General features: G+C 38.3%; 1 protein-coding gene across 2 annotated transcripts in view; it reads left to right on the top strand.

The window, feature by feature from the left end:
* ANKFN1 (ankyrin repeat and fibronectin type III domain containing 1) overlaps positions 1-24,280 on the top strand; it is a 66,163-nt gene that overhangs the window by 5,901 nt on the left and 35,982 nt on the right. For both annotated transcript variants that reach the window (XM_086624066.1, XM_009984646.2), the window contains 3 exons: positions 6,966-7,176; positions 11,640-11,834; positions 13,329-13,442. In XM_086624066.1, the coding sequence (XP_086480192.1) occupies positions 6,966-7,176; positions 11,640-11,834; positions 13,329-13,442 (520 nt within the window). The remainder of the gene's footprint in view (positions 1-6,965; positions 7,177-11,639; positions 11,835-13,328; positions 13,443-24,280) is intronic.

The following is a 24,280-nucleotide window of genomic DNA, read 5'->3' as shown; positions in this document are numbered from 1 at the left end:
CTTACACAAAAGCGTTTTGAGAAAACTGGAGATGACTCTAAGAGAAATTCCTTTCTTTCCAAACAACAGAGCATGTGCAACGAACTTACGTGCTGTGAAAGATAAATCCAAGGTTGTTCACAGACTGTGGTGATGGTCACTAGGTAAAATCATGGGAAAAAGAGATCACACATGGAGCAGTCTGGCTAGCCTGCCTTGGTCGCAGAACACAGCCGAGCGCTCTGGTGCCACTACGGAAAGCGTGTAAGCACTTACTGGACTTAACGCTCACAAGTGCTCCTGTTTATGCCAGCGCAGGTGAAGTTACAAAACCTCCAGCACATACGTTTTGAAGAATGGACTGTGTCCCTGAAATAATAACACAGTGTAAGTTCAGTGCACAGCAGAATCTTTTATATTTGCTGGAGGGAGATGAACCTGCTGTTGATATTGCCAAAACAAAGTCCTCTTTTCCTTAAGCAGAAAGAACAGACACATCCTTCACCTTGTCCTCTGAATTATTTTGAGGGAAAGAGTTCCTCTTCACTTCTGAAGAGCAATGACCCATGACAGTGTCTGTGAATGCACCAGGAGACACCTCTTGGAGCCATTACTCTGCTGCACTAATGCAGATGCTTAGCGCAGTGCAGGACTAAACTCTGAATATAAACCAGCATTTTGTCAGAAGAAAAAACACACTCAAGACTCCTTTAACACTCACAAATCTTTGTTATATATGAGACAAATTATAGGAATCAATGAAAAAATTGAAAATAATTTTAAAATCAATTCAACGATCCTACCTCCTAGGATCACTCCTTTCTTGAAGTCAGAGAACCCATGCACGCCCCATGGAAGAGCTCAGCTGAAATGTAGCTCTAGTGCATTGGAAAGTCAAGAGGCCGTTGTCTCTCTCCTGTGAAGAAAGACTATGACCCAAAGGAAGCACAGGATCATGGTTCCCTCCTCCCCACTCTGCCAGAGCCAATAGATTTTGTCTTACAGAAGGAGAAGTCTGAAACTCAAACAGAACTGGAGAGCTGGAGAACAGCCTTTGTGTAGGCTCCAACAGCTGCTTTTGAGGCAGTGGGTTTCCAGTTGCTTTCAGTTTGCAGGGATCATTTGAATTTGGGCATATGAGCATGAAGTGTGGGAAAAGATTCTTTAGATGAATTTTTTAGCCACTATCTTTTCTTGCCTTTTCTTTTCAATTGCAAGCTTGTGTGTGACTAAGTAAGTGAGTGAAAGAGAGGAGGATGAACTAGTGCTGGGGACCATGCCAGAGCAGCCTGACACATAGACTGAATGAACGCCAGTCTGGTAGCATATCTTTTGAGCAGCGTTCCTCTAAGTGCACACTTCAAGTTACATATTCTTTCAAATATGGGGTCTTCTGTCATCCTTGACTAATGAGAAGAAAAATGGCGAATGAGCATAGGCCAGAGATCAAGGAGCAGTGTACTGCTTCTGAGGCTCAAGCCCTCTGCTACCCACAGAGCGAATCACAGTCTCGCTTCTCTCCCTTTTCAGTCCCAACTGTCAGGCGATGGGAGTGCCTGTTCAGTCAGTCATTGTAATTAGGAGAATCAATTTTATGTTGTGATATGGATGGTGGTTTAGTGGAATATAGACTTGTGCTAACTTTGTTTCCCCCAACCCACTCCACTGTTGTAGGAGTGACCTACAGGGAGTATAGGTACCTCTAGGTGCTTCCAGTCTGGGGTCTGAGCTGGTGTCCACAACAGTCAGTGAATAGACTCCCACTGAACTCAAAAGGCTTTGCGTTCCATTCTATCCATTCTGCCTGTTGTTTTCACAGTTTTCTCTAGAAAAAAATAGCAAGGAAACATCAGGGAAGAGTAGAAATATTCCAGGTCAAGCTGCTAGCTGATATATTTTCTAACCATTGAGTTTCCGTGCTACGGAGCTAAGTCAATGACTAAAATCATGTCTCCAGACAAATGAACAACATTTTTTAGAATTTGTTTTCTTTCAGCTTTGGCTGAAATCCTGAATTGGATTAAAAAAGAAACTCAATCACATTTACAAGTGACCAGGTAAAGTTTAGAGGCAGTTTTCTTTCCATTCTATCTTGCTGTGCAACACTTTCCATTCAGTAAATTGTTGTCTTGCTGCAGACATAGCAATGTCCCAAAATAGCTTTATTCTTGAACTCATGTTTATCAAAACAAGTCTTTGCAGAAACTACTTTAACATTTTTTCCAACTCCAGTAGCACATAGTGGACTTTTTCAGTCAAACCTAGAGCAAATATCTTGAAAGGGGCACTTCATTTTAATTAAGCTGCGTAAGATTGCATTTCTAAACACTCCAGCACTGAATCACTTACTGGAACATGGTTATTACTTACTGCAAAGCAATACTGTAGTCCTTTTCAGTATATACATTTGTGCATCAGAGCAACACCTAAATAAATTAATCACATAGCACAGCTGTCTAGCTAATGATTAGAGGCTGCAGGACTGAGTCAAGGAAAAAGCAATGTGAAAACTGCCCCTAAACTTTACCTGGTCACTTGTAAATGTGATTGAGTTTCTTTTTTAATCCAATGTTTTTGTCTTTGCAGAGCAGAAGAAAGTTATCTAGTAAATGTAAATGAAGGCAGAAATCAGAAGGCTCTTGCTAGTATTCGTGACAATACCAGCTGGGGTAAAACTGAGCACGTGGGTCTGAAGACGCTATGTCTTACCTGCATTTGAATTTCTTAGCCCTGGGCTGCAGATGTCTGATTAATGCTGCAATACTAGAGAGTCTTTTACACAGAACATGATCAGCTTCTTGCAGAAGCCTATATAATCTTCAAATACATTTCTGATTTCGGTCTCAAAGCAAATAGTTGGGGAAAAGTTGGTCAGGTGTGTAGAATGTTTTTCTGGACTTGGAGAGCTGGGCTGGATACAGACTTCCAGATAGGGCAATTTACTGGCATGGCTGAAAATGTGGTAGATATTTTGCTGCCTCACCGGAGTGTTTTTTGATGGAAATAGACAGAGCATGGTCAGATGTGCTCAGCTATGTGGACACGGGATGCATACATGCCTAGGAAGAAAGGCCATATCGCAGTTCCTATGGTTTTGCGCTCTAAGTTAGGAGACTTGCCAGCATATTTCAGCCTATTGCTTGTGTCTGAATTGTTCATTTGGAAAACCTGATATTTGCAATTTAGTCTCATAATTGTTTAGATTGGATGAAGTAGCTTATAAAATTCATGCTCTGTTTCTTGTTTAAATCAGTGCAGCTTTTTCAACCAGATTTCAAATGAAATGAAGAAATAGAAATTTGCTTTTATTTTTGCCCTTCTGGTGAGACACTTTTGCCAACAGATTAGCTGGAAAGAGCATTTATGAGGAATTAACTTAAGCATGTGCTTAAATTCTGTTCAACAACTTGCTTAAGGCCAAAATTTCACAAATGCTTTAGGTATTTCATTTGGCAAGCAAAAATCCAAAGATGCATTTTCAAAGACATCTAGGCAGGTCTAAATCTTGATAACTGAATCCAAAAATAACAACTCAAATCAAAGTTTTAAAAATCATTCTACAATAATCATTCAGGTAGGTAAAATCTGTTGGTAAAGTGTGTGTATACATATTCGAAAAGGGCCAAATGATTTTGTAAGCCATGGCATTGGGTTAATTTCAGCTGTAATACTGAAGTTAGCCATCTTTTTTTTAATTATGCAACATGGACTCTTTTGGTGTTATATAACACAAGAAACTCCTGAGATGTAGCACAAGATTTACTGAGTTTCACACAAAATTGGAATTAAAGCCAAATAATGGTATGGAACACTTAGGGTAGCACTATACAGACGCTAGCTCATTTCACTTTTGTTCACATACATAAAGTCAATTCAAATTGAACAACTATTCTGATTTCAAAAAAGAGAGAAACTGTGTGTCTGCCCAGTGCCACAGAAATGGAAATGTGAACTGAGAAATATCTGGTTTCCTGCCCTAAGTGAGCACCACAAGCCTGTCATTGAGTAACATCATCAGCTGGACCTTTATGTTCGGCTCTCAGACTGTTAGCCAGTTTTCCTGAAATGAACTTAACTGAAAGAAATGGAAACTAATGTGGTCCTTCAGTTTACTTCAACCAATTCCCTTTGTAGCCAGATCTTTATGAATTTGCTGTTAAATAAGTAGATTTTCCTAGCTGTGATTAGTTACAAGTGTAATATGATTTTGCTTGTTTTCTGATTTGATCAAAATGCAGATGTTTCTGAAGCATAATCATCCTTTGTTTCCATTAACAACAGTATCGAGGAAGTTCCAAAATCTGTAGAAAAATAATTTGAAATGGATGTAAACTGGGATTAAATTAATGCTTTTTAGAATGTTGATATATATTTTTGGAGAATTGGTGAATATATTTTGCATTTCTAATAAGTTATATGAAAAAAATAGTCTATCAGTTCACAGTTGTGCATTCATAATCAGAAATTTTGAAGAGCAAAAGAGCACAGCTTTTTTTTTTTTCCCTCTAGGTGGAACATCAATGATCTATTTATGTTAATTTTGAGTTCATAATACAGTGACATACAGGTGTTAAATGCATATCATTGACTTGAGTGGCAGTTGATGACATATAGCATGCATCAGAATCACACTATTAATTAAAATGTTTTGTAATTATAATTAAAATTAATTAAAATTCTTTTAATTTCTAGCCAGAGCACTTCATCCCTTCAGGGTAGGGGCCAAACTCCAGAATAAGAGTAAGATCTCTGATTTCAGGATGGTAAGGTGTTATACAAGCAAGACAGCAGCTGTGTGGAGCTACTGGAATGAAAATAAATATTGCTGCATTGCAGTAAAAGTATATGTCATTTTTAAGTTTTACCTTATAATAAGACAAATATGTGCTGTCCTCTTTTCTAAAATTTTCTGGAGATGTGTCCTCTCTAATGACAGCATATGTCCTTAAAGACAATTTATTGCCTTGAACTGAGGGGTCGATAAAGAATGATAAATCTAGCTGCTCACCATTCAACTGTTCCATTTTCTGAGATTTTTCTCTCACATCTAAGACTGAAATATAAGTATTTGATAATGAAATTAAATCTGAATTTTACATTCCAGAGAAGAATCTGAAAACAAGCATTCAACAGAGACTAATTTTTTGATGAAGCACTTAAGTAGTGTCTTTTATTCCACATTGAAATCTACAGGAAAAATATTTCTTCATCATGAGATATCTTTTGTACTTAAGAGTCTGAAAGGTTGATTCCCAAGTCGGCACTACTCTCCTAGATTTGCTTTATTGCTGCATAGTTCATCTCATCCTTAGACAGTCATCTAACATAAGTCTCTCATTTCTCTATACTGAAAATTTTGGGTAAGATCATCTTATGTACATCTGTCTTGTTCTGCTGATCCCTAGAATTCAGCATAGGTGGGGTCCATATTAAAACTTCAAGATAACATCATTGCAGTTTCTTAGTGTGGTACCAATACTTTACATGTAGACCAAAAGATCTCTGTCAGGCCTGAGAATTTCTGAAGACACTTTTAACTTCGAGAACAACTGAAAAAATACTGTCGAACTTACAAATTCCAAGGTGAAGCTGTGGACTCAATTTTCATAACTGCTTGCAAACCGTTAGTCTATGTGTTTTCGGAGGAGACAAAAATGTTCCAGCAGATTGGTGCTCTTTCAGAAAGTGTTATTTCACTGAGAGCAAAACTTGGGCAGGGATATGCCAAATAAAACTACATCAATTTGAAAAAGAAAATGAAGTTTTGATGTGGTTATTATTTTCTAATCACAGTAGAAGACAGTTTAAATTCAATACTTATTTTCTATCATAAAGAATACCTTATCATATAAGAACTTTCTCTGCTTTTCCTCTGTGGGTTTCAGGATGTAGGAAGCTAGTTTACATCGTTAATCTGGATCACTTGAACTCTCATGTATACATTTCTGTAGTATACTCTTTGGCACAATATGTCTACGTAGATCTCGGTTCCTTTATGTGACATGCTGAGCCCTCCTGGCTTAGCTGGGTCTCTTGCTTCTGCTAATTCACTCTTAAGAGATAAAAAAAAAAAAAACTATTTGGTAACTATGGCAAAGGGACATTGGGAGAGAATTTAAAGAATCTTGGCAAATAACCTGTCATTACTGTAGGCTCCAGAAGGATGTTCTCATAACAGAAACCTGCAGGCCATGCTACTCTCCTGCACCTGCTTCTCCCCAGGTCAATTAAGAAATTATAGGTTTCTTTATCTCCTTGATGTTGGTAAGGAAAAAGTTCAGTGGTTCTCCTTTCTTGAGAGCCAGTGCCATGTGTGTTCTTGGTTTTGGCTGTTTATGCTCTCTGCTGTTCAGACCATCACTTTCTGGATATGCACACCAGACAGTCATTTTTTCCAGTCTCATTTCTACTTCTTTATTTAAGGACTATGCATTTCAAAGCTGTTTCTAGTTACAAGTTAAATGCAAAAACATGAGCACCTAGAAGTGACTGAAGTGTTTGAATGAACAGGACCTACTACTAGCTCACACTGGAGCTGTGAAGGTTTTTCTCCAGAACAGCTTGTTTGATTTGGATTTTGATCACCTGAGTTTGTACGCCCCGGATTTTTACTTTAAATTTTGAGCTTGAAAAACTCAGTAGTCTGAGACTGCCAAAATTGTAGTCTTTCATCCAGTTTCACACTGAAAACATGATATTGCTCATACAGTTTGATGACAGGACAGATGTCTAAGTAAGTATGGGTTTTTGTACGTATTTGCATCTCGCTCGAATCTTCCCACAGACCCAAAGCAAGTTCAAACACACAAGTCCAGAGACAAGATCAAGCTCAGTTTTGCTGCGAACAATTTCCATGGTGAATCTAAGCTGGGGCTGGAGGATCAATATTTTATAGCAATCTCACAAAACACACATTTTCTCAATTTGTTTTTGGAACACTGACATTGGAAAAGTTTTACTGAATTTCTGTTTGTATTGATACACAGAATTTCCAGTGCAATGAAGCTATGTTTGAAGCTGTAGAACAGCAAGATCTGGATGCTGTTCAGATTCTTCTTTATCAATACACACTGGAGGAACTGGACCTGAACACACCAAACAGTGAAGGACTAACTCCTTTGGATATTGCCATTTTGACAAACAACGTCCCTATTGCTAGGACCCTTCTACACATTGGGGCAAAGGAAAGCCCACACTGTAAGTAAAGAACACAAATTTAATTGACTTAGATAATTACCTGTAGGAGATAAGGTTTACTGCTGGTGTGGGAAATGAATTACATTACACACAAAAATTGACTGATTTTATCATAAAGATGATTATACCAGCAATAGTGCCACAGTTCTGGAGGACATTTGCAGCAATATCTGCTTGTCGAATGTGAGTTTAATAGATCTTTTTTGTTCTCTATGTCTGATACACCAACCGATGAATCAGGTTGAGCTTATAATGTGATTAACACTGGGGCAGCTGAGTTAATACTGAGAAAAAATCCTTAAAAATATGGAAACAGGAACTGAGTGAGTGATTCAAAGATCATGGTCTGAAAAATGGAGTTTTTCTTCAAAAATGAAAGGACGATGAGTTGTCTAGACTTCGGTTTATTTTGATTATCCTTTTGATTTTGGCTATGTTGCCTTCAGGAGACAGGTTGTGTTGAAATCTATCATGTCTATTACCACAAACTCTTCGCTCCTAGTTTTCAAATGGCCTAAAAACCCACTTAAATGAGAATTTCAAAGTTCTACAGAGCCAAAGAAAATCTAAGCACAAAACAGACCTTTTCACTTTACTAGAATACCAATATTGCCTATAACTGCGTATTGTAGTTATAAAACTATCCTTTGTATTCCTTCATGGGCACTTTTATGCACAATTTGTGGGTTGGAGGGTGACTTACAAACCCAATTAATCAACCGTATACCATGACACAAACTCCGACGCCTTACTTGTGTCTAAAAATACACCAATGTATGCGAATTTGTTTTAAACTGTCAATGCCTATATTTAGGACATTCCCAGCAAGGCTATAATGAGACTGTGTTTGAGGGGTTCGGCCACTGCAGACTCTGCCATTAATTTGAAGTTAGTTAAATTAACAACATTTAGTGCTGGCATGTCAATCTCAGTGCTCCAGGAAATTGCACCTTGAGGCTACTAACATTGCCAGTTTTTTCACTGGAGAGTGTGTGTGCATGTGCGTGTGTGTGTGGAGTTTTTTTGCCAGACCCTCAGTGTTGGTACACCTTTATTGCTTTTCTATGTCCACAGCACTTATATTATCATTTATTCTGGCCTCCTTTAACCTTCCCTGGAGATTTTTGCATAGTGTAGCTGCTCAGTGAAAAGAGTTTTTTAGTTTTATATTTATTTGTTTATTTTTCTGTCATGGTTCATGACTGAGGCTTTAAAAAAAGTGTGACAGCATTTAGAGTACATGATTGACTGCTGAAGCAACACTCATTAACCATGACAAATCTAGAGGAAAACACAGTCTTGAGTGTTCTAAACAGCAGTAAAAAAGACTAAACTAATTTTTCATTGACCTCATCTGTAAATAAATGCAGTCTGATGGCAAGCAGGGGCAATCATAAATTAGTATTCATTTCCTGTAATTAATGCAAACATGCCTATGAACACAGAGAATATGAATATATAACCACCTCATTTCCATTTCAAAATATACCCACCAAATTTCCACTTCACTTATCTTGATTTTTAGTTTTTCTGATTGAAATAATGGATGAAGCATTCTCGATAAAAAGCAAATTATTGTTTGGGGTTTTGTTCGGTTTGTTTGGTTTGGTTTTTTTACCTTAAGGGTTTACAGTTGCTACTTGAAAGCAAAATTAAAAACTTATTTTCAGCACTCAAAACAAAGGTTCACAGCATCTTTGTATGTGGCTTCATTCTTGTGGAACTGGTATCAGTCATTTTCTGTTTTCTCTAGACTTTTAGTTTTGTTGTACTTAACCAGCCCTGCTAGAATGGAATCCATTCTGTTTGTATGATCTCAGGGCTGCAAGAACATGATCCAGCACCCACTAGAAGCATTTTTATTTCTCTATGGTGGGCAGTGAGTGAGAGGGGAGGGGATTTCAAGGTAAAATTCTGACCTGCCCTAATTTTGGGACAGGACACAAGCATCTCTTAATCTGATAGGAAGTGTATAGGACAAATGAACAGATTTGGGAGACTGCAAAGTAGAAGAACTCCCCATTCCAATTGCACACAGAAAGCTTCCTACAGAGAAAACCCCTGGTCTTCCGATATACTAGCCATAGTGGTCCAGCTGAAATCTCAGTACAGTGCCTAACCTAATGCTGTAGAAAAGAGAATCTGGAGGACAGCTAGCTTCCCTCTGTATCACCTGGATTGCTGTCTGGAACAGGAAGAACAGCAGATAAAGCAATAGAAAGTAAAACTATGATCTTCATTTCCACGTGCAACTCAGACTGTAAAGATCTCAACAGGGACCCAACATCTCTTAAAGAGAAAGTAAGACCAGAGAACACAGCTTTTAAAATACTAATTTAGTTGGGGAGAAGGCAAAGTTCACTGTGTTATCTTTTCAATTACTCTTATTAATCACATACTCTTGGTTTGATTTGGCTTGTTCATGTGAACCCAAATAAAAATAAGATTAAATTTTCCAGTGGCTGATTGGACATGTTTCCAAGATGTGACAAATGTGGATCAGAATCTTGATTAAACAGATAGAGCCAGATCCTCAGTGAGAACTTGAACCAGTGCCAACTCTCAATCACCTGAAATTCTGGCACATAAAATCTCCTTTCTCAGTCCTGTTGTTAGCAAATGTGTTGCATGCTTATTGTAGGCATGGATCTAGGAAACCATATCACCTTTGGCCTCCTAGTAAACAGGCATTTCTGAGGATACCGGCGGATTCCAGTAAGCCCAGCCATATGTCTCTGATGTCCATAGGAGGAATGATCAAACTTCAAGATGGATGGCTTCAAGCCAGCTTTGAAAGCAAAGTCTTAGAGAAACATTCTTCAAAAACAACTTTTTGAATGTCAGAGAAGTTGAGTAATTCTTTGCTCCCCTCCTGTGGCTTTAAAGATCCCATGGCACTTTTCACATTAATATGTAGGGTTATTCTTAAGACTCCGCTCAACTTCAATTGCGATATCGTTACGAGAGACAGAGGGCAAAACGAGAGCTTCAGTGGGACCAGCCACTGAGAGCGGCTGTAAAGCCTCCGCCTTGGGAAGTTTTCAAGACCAGATTGGGTAATGCCCTCAGTAACTTGGTCTGACCTCATAGCTGACCCCGTTCTGAACAAAAAGGTTGGACCAGAAAAGGTTGTTATCAATCTGATTTGTCCCATAATCCTATGATTCCTGTCTAGGAATAACACATTCATATGCACAGACATCTTCACTCATGTAGTGTTTTGATGTTAAAAACCTGACAGAGTCTTGGTCCTTTATATGGTACAGTTTATATGGCAAAGTTTCGGAAATGTCTGCTGCTCCTGGGTTATGCAAGTGAATGATCGGGGCATCCTGTGCAAGATTCATGCTGTTCCTGTAAAACCTTAGGGAAAACAAGGGCCTGGCTGTCCCTACATAGCAAATCCCTATCATTGCTAAGAGTAGCTGCTTGTGCTGGGACAGTGTTTTTGGTAAATAGGGGCCTTTTAAATTAAGATTGTCCCAGAGCTCTTCTGCAGAAATACCAGACACCAGAGAAAAATTATTTTCTATGATTTCATAATTCCTTCTCTTGTACACTATTTCCTGCATATTGAACATCAGATCAGTAGTTGCATTTCTTTTCAGATTAAACACCTTTACAAGTCCTATTTTCTAAACAGCAAAGAGTTGGAACAATTTCAGGCCAAAAGCAATTCTGAATTCACCACATTTCACTGCATAATCAAGGGGCTGGTTTAGGGTAGTCTTGCGGACTTGGGCTAAAATCAAACCTATTTTAGTCTGTAACCTATGCACTCTTCATTTTCTCCTTTATGTAGCACGCAGTACTTCATGCAGTCCATCTGAACTGCTAAACATCTAAAATTATTCTGAGCCCTGGAGAAAACCAAAATTCCATGTGTCAAGCTGCTCACTATCTGTCCAGTTTGTCAGAGAACTAATTAGATATTACATATTACCTGGAAAGAGATCTGTTCTGTACCAGCCATGGCCCTTAGGCACAAAACTCTCATTCTTGTGTTTGCCAACTAGATCTCTCTTTGCTTCTAGAGGTTTATATATTGTATGTGTTTCTAACCAGTACAACCTCCTTTTTTTCTGTGAGAGCTTATGATATTATGGCAAAGTAGGGGTTGGATAGAAACCAAATGCTTTATTATTTCAGTTCACTTTTAATATTCCACCTACTTAAAATACATATGCAATTTCAGTCTGATTAAGACATTTTTAAGCATATGAGAAACATATGTTTAAAGATAAAATTTGCTCAATTTATTTATATTGTTAATCCCATTTAAGTGGCTAGATCCTTAAGTGGTATAAATTGGCATGCTCTGATCCACTTGATGACAAGATAACTACTGGAAGGCAGAGTGTTCAAGGATTTGACCTTATATGTGTTATATCAGAACGCGTAAGGCCAGAATTTTTTCACCTAAGTCCATCAAGCAATTACTTACTTTTCCCTTTTCTTGGTAGTTGTTAACATGGAGAGCAGGTCAGCACATCTGAGTACATTGGTCCAGGAAGCACAGCAGCGCGTTACCGAATTATCCGCACAGGTGATGAATGAAGGCCTTGGTACAGACAACACGGAAAAGGAGAAGCAGCTGAAAGCGTGGGAATGGAGATACAGGCTGTACAAGCGCATGAAGGCAGGCTACGAGCATGCCAGTAAGTAGAAGAAAGTAGTTGCAAAATTCAAGACAAGATCTCTACAACTGAGAACACTCTGCTTTCGTTGAGCAAAGATGCTCTCACTAGCTGATCCTCACAGCACTGCTGTGAAGCAGATGAATGTTAGGGTGGAAAAACTGAGGCATGCGGTTAAATGGCCTTCCCAAGAACAGGAAGCAAATCGATGTTAGAACAAGAGAGGACCAAATATCTGAAAGCAACAAGCACGTAGCTCCTTTGGAGTGGGCTGCACAAAACTGATGAGACCTCCAAACTCTTGGTTCAGATTCTCATGATTCTGTCCTGCTTATTTCTCTTCACATTTACTCCTGGATCTCATTTAATGTGCTCAGAGTTTAAATTATGATGATTAGAAAAGAATATATGAATAGAGAGGAAGAGGGATGGGGGCGTTGGTCGTTTTTCTTTAGTAATTTGATTTTTTTAAAAATATATATACTCTGTTTTAAAAGAACGGAGTTCTAAACATTTGATCAAACAATGGAATTTCATTTTACATATAAAAATTATGAAAACTTAATCTTATTTTTGGCATCTATGTGTAACATTTCATCAGCGTAGTCACAGATCGGGTCACTTTAAACGTTCTACAAGTGAGTCTGTAGCCAAAGTAAACGTGAATTTGGATCCATGGGAAGGAGTAAACAAGGCTGAATTGTTTCACGTGTAGATCTTTTAGCTGTATCTTATCCAATGACATAAAATCATTGTCATTAACATTTTTACGACCATCTTTATATAAACGTACTTACAAATAATTTTCTCAAATGTGTTGTATTCTACGAATACTTCAAGACAGATGCAGTGCTCCTTGTATTAGATACTAAATGCAGGAAATACACCAGTATTATAATTTAATCTAATGATTTTTCTAAATCAATCCCACTAGTAAGTCATGACATCTTGTGTTTGATTTCTGAATTGAGTCTGATTGATATTCTGTGAATTAAGCTTCTTTTTTTAAAAAAAAAAAAAGATGTTAGGCCTCAGCTGACAACTGTATTTTGGAACTACTGCACTGAAACATTTGTGGAATTTTCAGTTTCTGAATCACAGTAATGTAAAAATGTTTTCTGTTATTTGATAAATTTGAGTTTGTTAGTGAAACCATAAATGTTTAATTAGCTCTTTGTGGTTTTGTCCTTTCTCTCTCCTCCTACCCACCCCAAGAGATTTATAGGGGCTTTTCATTGACATAATTAGCATGAATCTGTTTTATTGGGTTACATATATGCAGGAAGATATTTTTAACCAAAAGGAGCCAAAAACCATGATAGAAACAAATGGTGTCTGCAGGATATTGTTAGCAGAGGCACTAATTAAAATGCTCAAAAGGCAGAGAACACAAACACCTACAACCCAAAGCTCACAATTGCAGGGTGATTTTCAGTGGGTTCTTTGAAGACTCAGAAACATTGTTTGAATAGGATTTGTTGTGCTGAAGAGCTGATGTTTTCTCTTCTCTCCCAGGAGCCCCCGAGGCGCCAACCAATGTCTGTCTCATGGTAACAAGCAGTACATCACTCACTGTCACCTTCCAAGAACCTCTGAGTGTCAACTCAGCTGTGGTGACCAAGTATAAAGGTACTGGATTTAGACATCTTTTATTTACTTTAACAGGGTACAAAAATTTGAGGACTAAGTGACAAAAGTATTTTTCTACAAGAGATTATATTACAATGCCAGTAATGTTTGCATTTAATTATTTTCCCAGTTAATAGCTGTAGAAGTGGAATTTTCTTAACAGATTCCCCAAATACAAAATTTTGTATTAAAAATAAAAATAAATTAACCAAAAGCTTTCTCCATGAGTGCTTTGAAGAAGTTTGCTTGACTCACTGTGGTTAGGACATCAGCTCAATGACTGGGTTGAGATGAGCAATTATAAAACACAAGCTAACTTTTGGTGCCTGTGGGCTCCTGAAACCATGTGTATCCTTGCAAATGCCAAACCCACACCACCATTCCTTAAAGGAATGCCTCTGGAAGCTGAAACTTTTGGCAAACGCATCATATAGCCCAACTAATTAGCTATTCCAGGGCTGCCACATCATTCTTGGAAGAGCCATACATTCGGGGTGGTACCAGTTAGTTGCAAAGTGGAATGAATAGCAAAATGCTTCCAACTGAATAGTGCTGTTGAATAAAAATGGTTTCAAAACAGAATTGCTGTTCCACAGGAAATTCCAACATTTTTTAAAAAAATAAATATTGAAGATTAGAACAAAAATGAGAAATTTTAAAATTTCCTGTTTAAAGGAACTTCCAGGTTTTCTAAAATGTTTGGAACAGTAAGTTCTTCAGTGTTCAGCACAGCAATCCGCAGCCTCCATGAGTGGGAGCCTGAGTCCTTCCAGAGGTCAAGGGACTGAAAAGCACTGTTCTGGAGATCTGAGGCCTTCTTTCCACAGCATAGGGGTGTCAAAAGGAGTGGAGAGCCCGAAAATCCTCTTAGTTGTTCCCACTGTGTCTCTCTTAATGTTGCCTGTTGTGTTTGTTTCTCTGTATTCAGAATTAAAAACTCCTTGGGGAGGCCCTTGAACCTTGGATTTCCATGCACATAGCAAAAACCTTAATGGCTGTGTTGTGGGGCAATCTGTTTCATGTTTCCGTGTATGGGTGTCACAGGGATTGCTTCAACAGGAGAGATGGAGCTCGTGGAGCTCTTCCGAAGGTGCAACATGCCAGTGCACAGGCTCTACTGGCATCAAGCACAAACATCCAAAGGACTGTGTGAGTTTATGAGATCCTCTCTCTCTTTCCTCCTCCTGCTTCTGGTCAGAGATTCCAGTCAACACTGAGTATGCCCAGTAAAATATTTTTTACAGTGTAAGAAAAAAACCAAACTCCCAGACATCACTAAAGCCATCAAAGTGATTCCATTCTTGATAGCCTCAGTAGAAGGGTAAATTACTGTATTACACCTAGTCAGCTGCACAGTGCTGCAAAAAGCGTGATTTTCAAACACATGAAAGCCCTTTAGAAGCCTAAATCTAATTTTCAGCAATGGGTTGGGTTGCCAGGAAACTAAATTTCATTTAAGGGCTCCCTACTCCCTGACTTACTTGTGAAAATGATACTTAGGCTCCTAAAACACTTAAATTTTCTTGAAAATATCAGCCTCCTTTTTGTAAGACACATATTTTAAACAACCTTGAAATATTGTCCATGCTTTAATTATAATGATTGTTGATATTTTCACAGAAAAGACAATTCCCAAACAGAATTGATTTTTTAAAATAATTTTCTAAAGGCTGTAGTATTTTTCTCTTGTGTATTCATTCAGGTTGAGTCTGTTTTGCATCGTGTCAATTCTGTCCTCTTTTTGGTAAGCACGGCATTCAGAGAAATTTAATCCAATGTGACCTGACTTTCTAATCAGACTAGGTAGCATTGCCTTTGTATTTTGAATTACCCTCACTGGTGATCATTTTATGCTTTATCAAGTTGACAGTTAGTTTTGCCAGAATGTTCTTTTTAAATCCTTTATCCCAGGAGACTTGCATATTTATGGTTAGATAAAAAGAAAGATCATTAATAGCTCCTTTTGGTGACTTTCGGGAATTAATTAAGCACTGGTTGTAGAATTGTTTATTACATTATGGAGTGAGATTCTTTGTGCTAGTTTGAGGGGTCATAAAATGAACCTTTCAAATGATCACTTGCAAGAATGATTAGAACCAGCTAGCAATTACTAGCCCTGAAAGGACAGCCTGATAACATTGTCTGAGGATCTTTTTAGTCAGATATATAAACCTCCTATCCAGAAAACCATCTAAGCATTTTGCTAATTCAGGGACAAAAATAAGTTTTTAGGGCTTTTCTCCCCTCAATACTTTACCATTTCTTTTTCTAAGCAAATTAAAATTCAGGAGCATTTGCAGCAGTGTTTAGGGAATACCTGCTCATTAACAGAAGCTAATAATGTTCTTGTCTCTGGACCTGAATTACAGGGGATAAAAACCAACATCACTTCTGTTCAGTTTAGTTTAGTTCCCTAAAAACATTGAGAAACTGCCAATTCCTTTTTTCTGTGTCATCTTTTTTTTTTTTTTAACATATTTTTCCAAAGCTTTATTTGCCCAAATGTCACTTAGAAACTGGGCTGGTAACATTATCTGTCTGCTGTTTTCCCGTGTGTGATCTTTTCCCTTGTCAGCTGTATAACTTACAAATAATAATACAGGAGAATAATACTTTGCACTCACTCTCCAACCACTAAAACCATCTCACTTCATTAGGAGATTTAATTTTAACCACACACGGTGAATGGGTATTGACTTTGGTGTCCCAGCTGGATGGAAGTTCAGTGACTGCATTCTCTTGAGCCATTGCTTTGAGGAGCCACAGGATTCTTTACTTCCTCTCCTGGATTGTTGTTTAATGTTGCAGGCACCATCCTAATGGCTCCCTTCAGCTTCCCTCCAGAGAAGGCTACAGCGTGGTGGTGGCTGACGTGAAATGATTCCTACGTATATTGTAACTTAGTAAAGTGTTTTGAGGCTGGAAGCAGACAGGCACAACATAAATCAATAATAATAGTAATAATCTGCTCCACGCTAGAGAAAAATTCAAAGGCAGAGACGCCTCACTCCAGCCAGTTCTAGGAAGGATGTGAAGCATCACTGTAATAGTGAGAAGAAAAACTCCTGCCCTTGGCTAATCATGCCCTAAAGCTAGACTTCAGATCTCATCATGGAAGCACTTAAAACCTGCTCTAGTTTTACATCTTTGAAAATATAATCAAAATGTTCCACGCTAATACGCAAAATAACTTGCCACAGTTTGAAGCTAGGATGAACCTTCTGTTTACACTGTCCTATTGGTGCTGCGTTATGTATTTTTATCCTAGAGCTACACTACTGTAACTGTCTTGATGCAGAAATCCCAGTAGCAACATAATCCAGACAGGCACCTGCCAGAGCTGAGTAGTGAGTGTTTGTAGGGCTTTTAAGAATGGTTGTCTTTCCCTAATTAGCCTTTCTAGGGTTCACGTGTTCCACACAACACATGCATGTAAAGAAATCAGGTGTTTTTAAAGAACAAAATTATAAGGAATGGTAAGTAATTTTGATGGATTTATTTTCTGTGCATTTTAAACCTGATTATTCTTTTGCTTTTACAGTGAATAAGTACAGGTAAACCTCTTATCACATAATATTTTTTTCATCCGTTTTCCATCGGAAGTAGTCATAGTAATGCTGTGATCCCCAAGTAGAGGTTAAGAAAGAAAAACGGACACAGAGCTGATCATTACCTACTGGAAGGGATCACTATGCAATGGAAAATCTCTGTTTATATTTTATTCACGATTTTTAAACAAACGTTTATATCCCCTTTTGGAGAAAAAATAAAAAACCTTGTATAACCAAAGTTGAGGTAATTATTTAAGAGCCTGGAACTATTTAGGTATGAAGAGAGAGGAAGAGAGAAAAAATCTGAGCCATGTTTGATGTAGCAAACAGAGCTGATCTTCTCTCTGTTTGGGTGTAGCTGTGGACTTGTATGCCAAGTTTTTTTCCAGATAGTGATGCTAAGCTGTCTAGGCCACTTTAGCCCTTGTTACCTTTTTGTTTAGCTTGTTGTTATAGCAAAATGTTTCGTATTTGTCAGGATTGCCCAGCTGCCTTCTAGGATTTCTGCTGGATGGAGAGAAGATTTTTTTTTTATTATTTTCTATGTCAATGTAGCTCTTAAAAAAATAAAACCAAACCCAAACATGTCAGCTTGAATCAGCAAAGAGGGAGTTATATCTCGCTTAAATTTTCTCAGAAAGTCACTCTCTTCCTCCCTTCTTCCAAGGCAGAATTTGTGGTTCATTTCAGAATTTTTTGAATGATAATAATTTAAATTGACTTTGAATCACTGGCTCAGTCCTAGCTAGATATGCAGTAGCCACAGTATGTCGCCATCACATGGCTGCATGAAATGGGTTGGTTATGGGCAAGTACCCTTGTCTAGGAGAGGCTGCTGCAATTTGGTGTTGTCGTTGGAAGTCTCAACTAACGGATGAACAGAGCTGCCTTTTCATTAAGGGGCAGCACTCGAGATCATGGGCTGAGGAAGCCTCCCAGGCTGGGGCTGTATGATGTGTGTTCTGTAGCTCAAAAAATATCTGTGTTTGAGATTCTCAGTTGACATCTCACTGTGTCAATGGAAATTTTGCATGAAAAATCTCAATGTGAAAAACCTCAGAGATTTCCCAAGAACTATCTATAAATTTTCTATGATTCTGCATGTTTTACTTTGAGGGGTAATCTCTTAGCAACCAAATAATCTTATCATTTTGCATGGACTTCTGCTTGTCCCTGTGGACACATACGAACAGCATATTCTATACGCTTCGTAATTCTGTATTTGAATTGTGTAATAATAGTTGACTTGCCATGTTTGATCAAGTTTGGATTTGTTCCATAGCAGGCTTCCTGCAGTGATCCTTCTGGTATTGTACAGTGGGTTTGGCTTCAGACAGATTTAGCTAGTCTGATAGGTAGAGCTTACACAAAGATCTAAGTACATAGATTTATAACATCTCCAGTCTTTTTCCCACTTTGGTGGGAACTAACTGTTCACATAGCAGTGTCAGAGAAGAAAACAGAAAGCCTGTGCTTTCCGGGATTTCTAGAAGAACCCTGGTTATGGAAATTAATGCTTGTAGAAGTGAATCTTGGGTATGAAAATGTGGTGCTTTAATATTAGTATCTGTGCATCTTTCTAAAGTAGATGCCATGTCACTGCTTGATCTTGTTCCAGTTTATAATGGAATTAAGTGGCATTCTGCATCCAACTTGATCTTGAAACTTTTTTCACTTATTATTTGAAGTTTCTTTATATTTTGAAACTCATTCTTTCTTTCCACAAAACAGTTCTTACTCCATAAAAAGGAAAGGGAATACATTTCATTGTAAGATATTTGAATTTGTCCTGCTGAATAGGTGTGGTCTGATATTTTTTACAGTAGTTCATTTATGGCATTTTATTAGGTCTCCTGGGCACTTTATTTGCACATTACATTTCGGTAGCTAAAAGGACTGTGCAATTTGACTTCTATTTTTATGCCTAGCAAGTACAGAAATGTGTAAGTGTTAAAACAAACCTTTCTATTTCTAGGTCCTGTCAATGTCTGTAGTATATGTAGGACAACATAAAATTTAAGAACTTCTGGTTTTTAAGTTTGCTATTTATTTAAAACCACCTTTGAACATGGATCACATTTAAGTGATGGTGTAATTAACTAATGTATTTGATGAGACACCAGTTACTCCATTCAATCCTTCTTTCTTCCTGCTCTGTGTTTTGTAAGGACTTGAACAGCAGCTCAAGATGAATGGCTATGAGAAAACCCAGACTACAGGTTCTAGTTTTGTCTCTCTTTGGTGTCTAATAAAAAAAGGCTCATACCATGATGTTGCTGAATTTTAGACATAGCTTTACCTTTTACATTTGCTTTGACTTACTAAAATTAATAAGTATTGTTAAAAATTATTTACATGTGGCTAAGCATTATAGCTTCCAGTTCATAGATATTGCATAGAAGAGGTCAATTTCTTATAGCCAGTGGCAGGACTGGAACTCAAAACCTTCAGTTTCTGTCTTGAAGGAGGTTCCTGGTTTAGCAGATCCTTTGATCCCTGGATTTGGGAATGCTTCCTCACTGAAGACTTAAGTAACAGAATGTCTTCAAAAGGATTGTGGCAAAGTTTCCCTGCTAACTGCTTTACCTGAAGTCTTCTCTGGTCCGTCATGGATTTTTCTGGACCATTTACAAGCATAAAGGGTCTAAACTGTAGTCAGTTTGCCTCTCCAACCAGAACCAGAACCCGCTACTGTTCTAGTGATTAGATCTGACCCACGGAACTGATAAATGAATGCAAATTTGGAATCAGGTCTGCTTCAAGCTCTTACCTCACATATTGAGCATAAATTGCAGGGTTTACTGTTTTCATGCATGAGCACCCAGTTAGTTCACACATGAACACCCAATCAGTTTATGCATGAGCACCTATTTAATTTGCTAATAAACACCCAGCTGGTTCACACACGGGCACCTTACTACCTCATGTCTGAGCACTCAGCGAGTTCACACATGAGCACCCACTTAGCTCCCATCTGAGCACTATGTTGGGCATTTATGGCAGGTTTCAGTAGCCAGGGGCCACAGGTGTGGGAGGAGGTCAGGAGATGCCGGATGCTGGTCACAACCGACGCGGCTAGCTCTAAAACCAATGGAAAACTCCATCACCAAGTGAACCCCATGGTGGAAACAAGGGAAGTTGAGAGCAGGAAAGGAGGAGGACAGGTGTTGGGCTTAAGTTGAGCCTGGGAAGGGGTGTAGAAAGGTGTTCACTTCAATGTTTAATTGTTTACATTTACTTTCTTCTCAATCTGAATGAGTGATTAGAAGTTTGTGTTAACTGGCAATAAACTAAATTAAGTAAGAATTCCCCAAATCAAGATTGCTTTGCCTGCAACACCTGGCTGCAGTGCTAGGGAAAGGTGAGAGCTCTTTAAGTTAGTGTAGGGATTAGTTTATAAGGAAATAAAAGCCTTAAATATAATTAATTAACATCTATACAGCTAAGTCCCTCATTAAAAATATGTTACAGGAGAACCAGAGGAAAAGTGGTGGAATCCCATGAAACAGATTACTCAAATTAGGGTTTGTCTGTTTACTTCCTTTGTTAATAGTGCTGTGCGGTGTTCTGGTTGTCTCATACATTGTGACCGATTACTTTTGTGTTTGCATTTTCCCAACTGCTCATTATTAATTAGATTTTAACATATTATGTTTTGGGAAGAGCCTGAGCCTAAGCCATGCATGCTTCACACAAACGAGAAGTCTTTATGTTCATAAGCTTCCCCACCAGCTTTGGTTACACAAATTACATGAGTAAAACATACCCACTGGGAGTGGAAATTCGCAGAATCGGAGCCAAGCCTGTTACACCTTTTTAGGATACGAAGCCTTTGCATAAGAAGCCCATTTATTCTCCAATCCCTTTTCATGTTGTAACATGTATTTTCTCCCACTTTTCCTTCCACAGCCAGAGCTGGATATGTTTGTCATTGCAGGGCTGAGACACAAATCCTGGCTGTTACTACAATCCGTTGTAGCTTTTTAACCACTGGCCCATGTTGGAAGGCAATATGCACCCACATGGCCCATTTTCTTAGTTATTTATAAACGTCATTTTCACTAACAGAAAGGAAAAAAGTTCCTTCTTGTACTGGAATAGCGGGCCTTACTACGAATGGATAAAGAATTGTTAGTACTTAGAAAACACTAATTAAATACTTGAGAGAAAACTGTGTTCTGGCCTGGGCCAACGGAACATCCTGAAACAGGGCCGCAGGAAAGGTTATTTAACATCACTGGTGGTTATTAGCACACGGAAAAGGTAAAGGAGCCCACAGCTGTTTGGGAAGAAGCTTTACTGAAAATAAAGTATTTGATTACTAAAAAAATTCTCAGAAACAAACGTCATGAAGATTTTTAGCCATGGAAATTTCAAATGAAGATGTGCTCTCTAGGAATGGTCTAGGAATGCTGTTCTTGGTACTGTTCTGACTGTTGTTCTGCTGAGAGGCCGTTAAACGCATCCATAGCTCTTTCACACTAAAACACAGCAGTGCTTATATACTTCAGGTGCATACAGTGCTGCCTGCATCTTTTTCATTCCTCCTCAGCCTTATTGATCTTTCTACTGACCCAGCACGAAGAGCTTTAAATAAGTTTACAGAAATAAGTGAAATAATAGATAAGATCCAAAATAATGAACACTAGTATTCAGAGCAGTTAGGATCTCAGGTTTTAATTTAAGTAGTACCTAGAAATCCTAGTCCCAGGCCATGACTACACTATTTTAACTTCTGTGTTTGCACAGCAATATGCCTAAATCCCTTAGGCAGTGTAATAAATCCCAGTTAGAGTCCCTAAAAAAAAAAAACAAACAAACAAATGAAAAGTTCACCTGTCCCTTTTGTAAATGCTGTGGCTCGTATCATATTGTCCCTGTCTGCTGTTATCGAGCAGAATGCAACCAATTCTAGAAGGTCTAAGTTAGTGTGCATTTTTGGATGGATTATACCCTTGATGAAAAAAAAACAAATCCATGGGAGCAAACACAAACTCTTCAGTGCCAAACATTAATTTTTTTCCTCATGGAAGCACTATGCTGAGATCTCTGTCAGTACTTCCTACTGCTGGTATGACTCGTCTTTCTCCTACCATTCTTTGGAGAATTTCCAAACACGAGAGGCATGAACAGAGCCTGAACCCAAATCTGCAAAAATTAGGTTTATTTCTTAATTCAGGCTGGAAAGAACAGTTCAAGGCAGCTAGGAGGAGCTGACCAAATACTGCAAACAATATTCTCCATCTGAGCTCGTGATGCTGTCCACACCAACAAACTGCTACCTGCTTTTCGCTAGTGTTCAATTCTCTTCACTTGTGTTATACTTCTAAATATTTGTTTAGGTACTTCATCCTGATTTTGTTCACATGAATGGCAGTGTTCAATATCCTTAAATCAAGATGCTAAGACATTATGAGTGTAAATTATTAAAACTAATTCATAAAGATCAGCAGGCAGAAGATGGTGTGAAGTGGTTTCTGGTGTTAGTGCTGCTCTCTTTCAGTTTTACATTTCAAAGAAAGCTATTGAACAACGCAATTATTTGTTTGGAGGCCCTTGGAAACACAGTGTCCTTCAGCCCAGACCCTGGACATGGGGAGGAAGGGAAGGAGAAAGAATCTTTGCTGCTTAAGTCTGGGTTAAAAGCCATAGTGGCACAATGCTTTGCCCAAGGTCACACAACAAGTCAGTGGCAAATGCAAAAATAAACCCCAGAATTTCAGCTCAGTACACTATTCTGTAGACCCCATCAACTTAGCAACAGAACTCACGTCCCTCAGTCTAATTAATCTGTTCAGCAATTCAGCGAGTAATTTAAGTGCAAGCAAAAACAAATGCCAAGAGAAGTGACAAATTCTACTGTGGCTTGGGCTATTTACTTGACTCAGGAGAAGGTGCTTTCCTGAATGAATCTACAACAGGGTCAGGAGGTGTTTTGTGCCTTCACTTCATCTCTCGTCTGTCTGTCAATCCCTCTGACAAGCTGTTTAAGGCGTGCTCAGGATAACAGAAAGATAGCAAGTGGAAAAGAAACAGGTGAAAATAAGCTTCTCCCTTTATTTTAAAGTACATGAATTGAGTATTAAAAAAAAAAAACCTTGGCCACAAGTAGGTTACATAACTTAAGCCAGTCTAAAATTATGTGCCAGCAATTTACATGAGTTTTATGTAACTGTTTATACTGCTGTTTATTTAAAAATTACTACTTATCTTGGCGACCGCAGCAACACATCGTGCATTTGCTAGCTCTGGAATACAGGGCACCTTCATTAAAACACATAGTCACCAATATATTAAACACACAAAAAATCCCTGCTCTGACATAACGTGAAGTGTCAGATGGAAAGCCGCAACAGCGAAGACATTCAGCGTTCATGACAAAGCAGGCCTTTGGGGTGTTCAGAGCAGGACTGGAACATGCTCCATCCTTAATTCACCCAACAGCTTTCAGGTCCTTTACAGCGTAGTCGGTACAGTCTACAAGACCAGCTCTTGTTCCTGGGCTCTTATAAAGGACCCTCTTCATCTTCCAGATTTTACACTTGAGCATTTTTACATGCAACTTTTAAAGCGCTGAGGTTAGCCAGCCTTTTGTTCTTTCTTAAAGTCCCAAGTACTTTAGAGTTACACAAATGGTTGATATTTTTTGTTTACTACTCGAGCAGTCTCTCCCGGCACTCTCTCTCAGAAAATAAGCAAAGATTTAGCAAAATCTTTGTGATGGGTTGCTCATGCACAAAGTTACATAATTTTTAGATTCAGGTTAATCACAAGGTTAACACCATGGATGTGTAGCTTTGTAGTGGTACCAGAAAGGGCTACGTATATCCCACATAGCCAGAAAGTGGGAGCAACACTGGCATAACAAATGTAATATGGGTCAAAGGAGTGTGTCCCTTGTTGTTTTGGGGCCTGCTGAGTGAAAAAGATACTCTGCCTCTCCTTGCCTTCATTTTCCCACCTATAAAATAAGGACACTGGTACTCACATCCTTCTAAAAGGTTTAAAACTCAATAAAGGGAGTATAGGAGAGTATAATGTATTATTTTTAGACAAACATTACAGTAGAAAGCTGAAATCTGGCAATGTATAACAGGAATATAAACTTAATAAATGGTAAATTACTTAAGTCAATTTGCATTTCTTTAAAACTATATCATGTTGTCCTACTCTCACTTGTACCACTGAAATCATGGGGAAAAAAAGTTTGTTAAAATCCAAAGTAAGCAAAAAAAGTCCAAAATTTGTTATTAATTTCTTTCTGACAGACATAATAAGTCAGAGAAT

This window comes from Tauraco erythrolophus, chromosome 20, assembly GCF_009769465.1.
Source record: "Tauraco erythrolophus isolate bTauEry1 chromosome 20, bTauEry1.pri, whole genome shotgun sequence".
In the NCBI taxonomy this organism is placed as follows: Eukaryota; Metazoa; Chordata; class Aves; order Musophagiformes; family Musophagidae; genus Tauraco; species Tauraco erythrolophus.
This window is presented reverse-complemented; position numbering and strand designations above follow the sequence as displayed.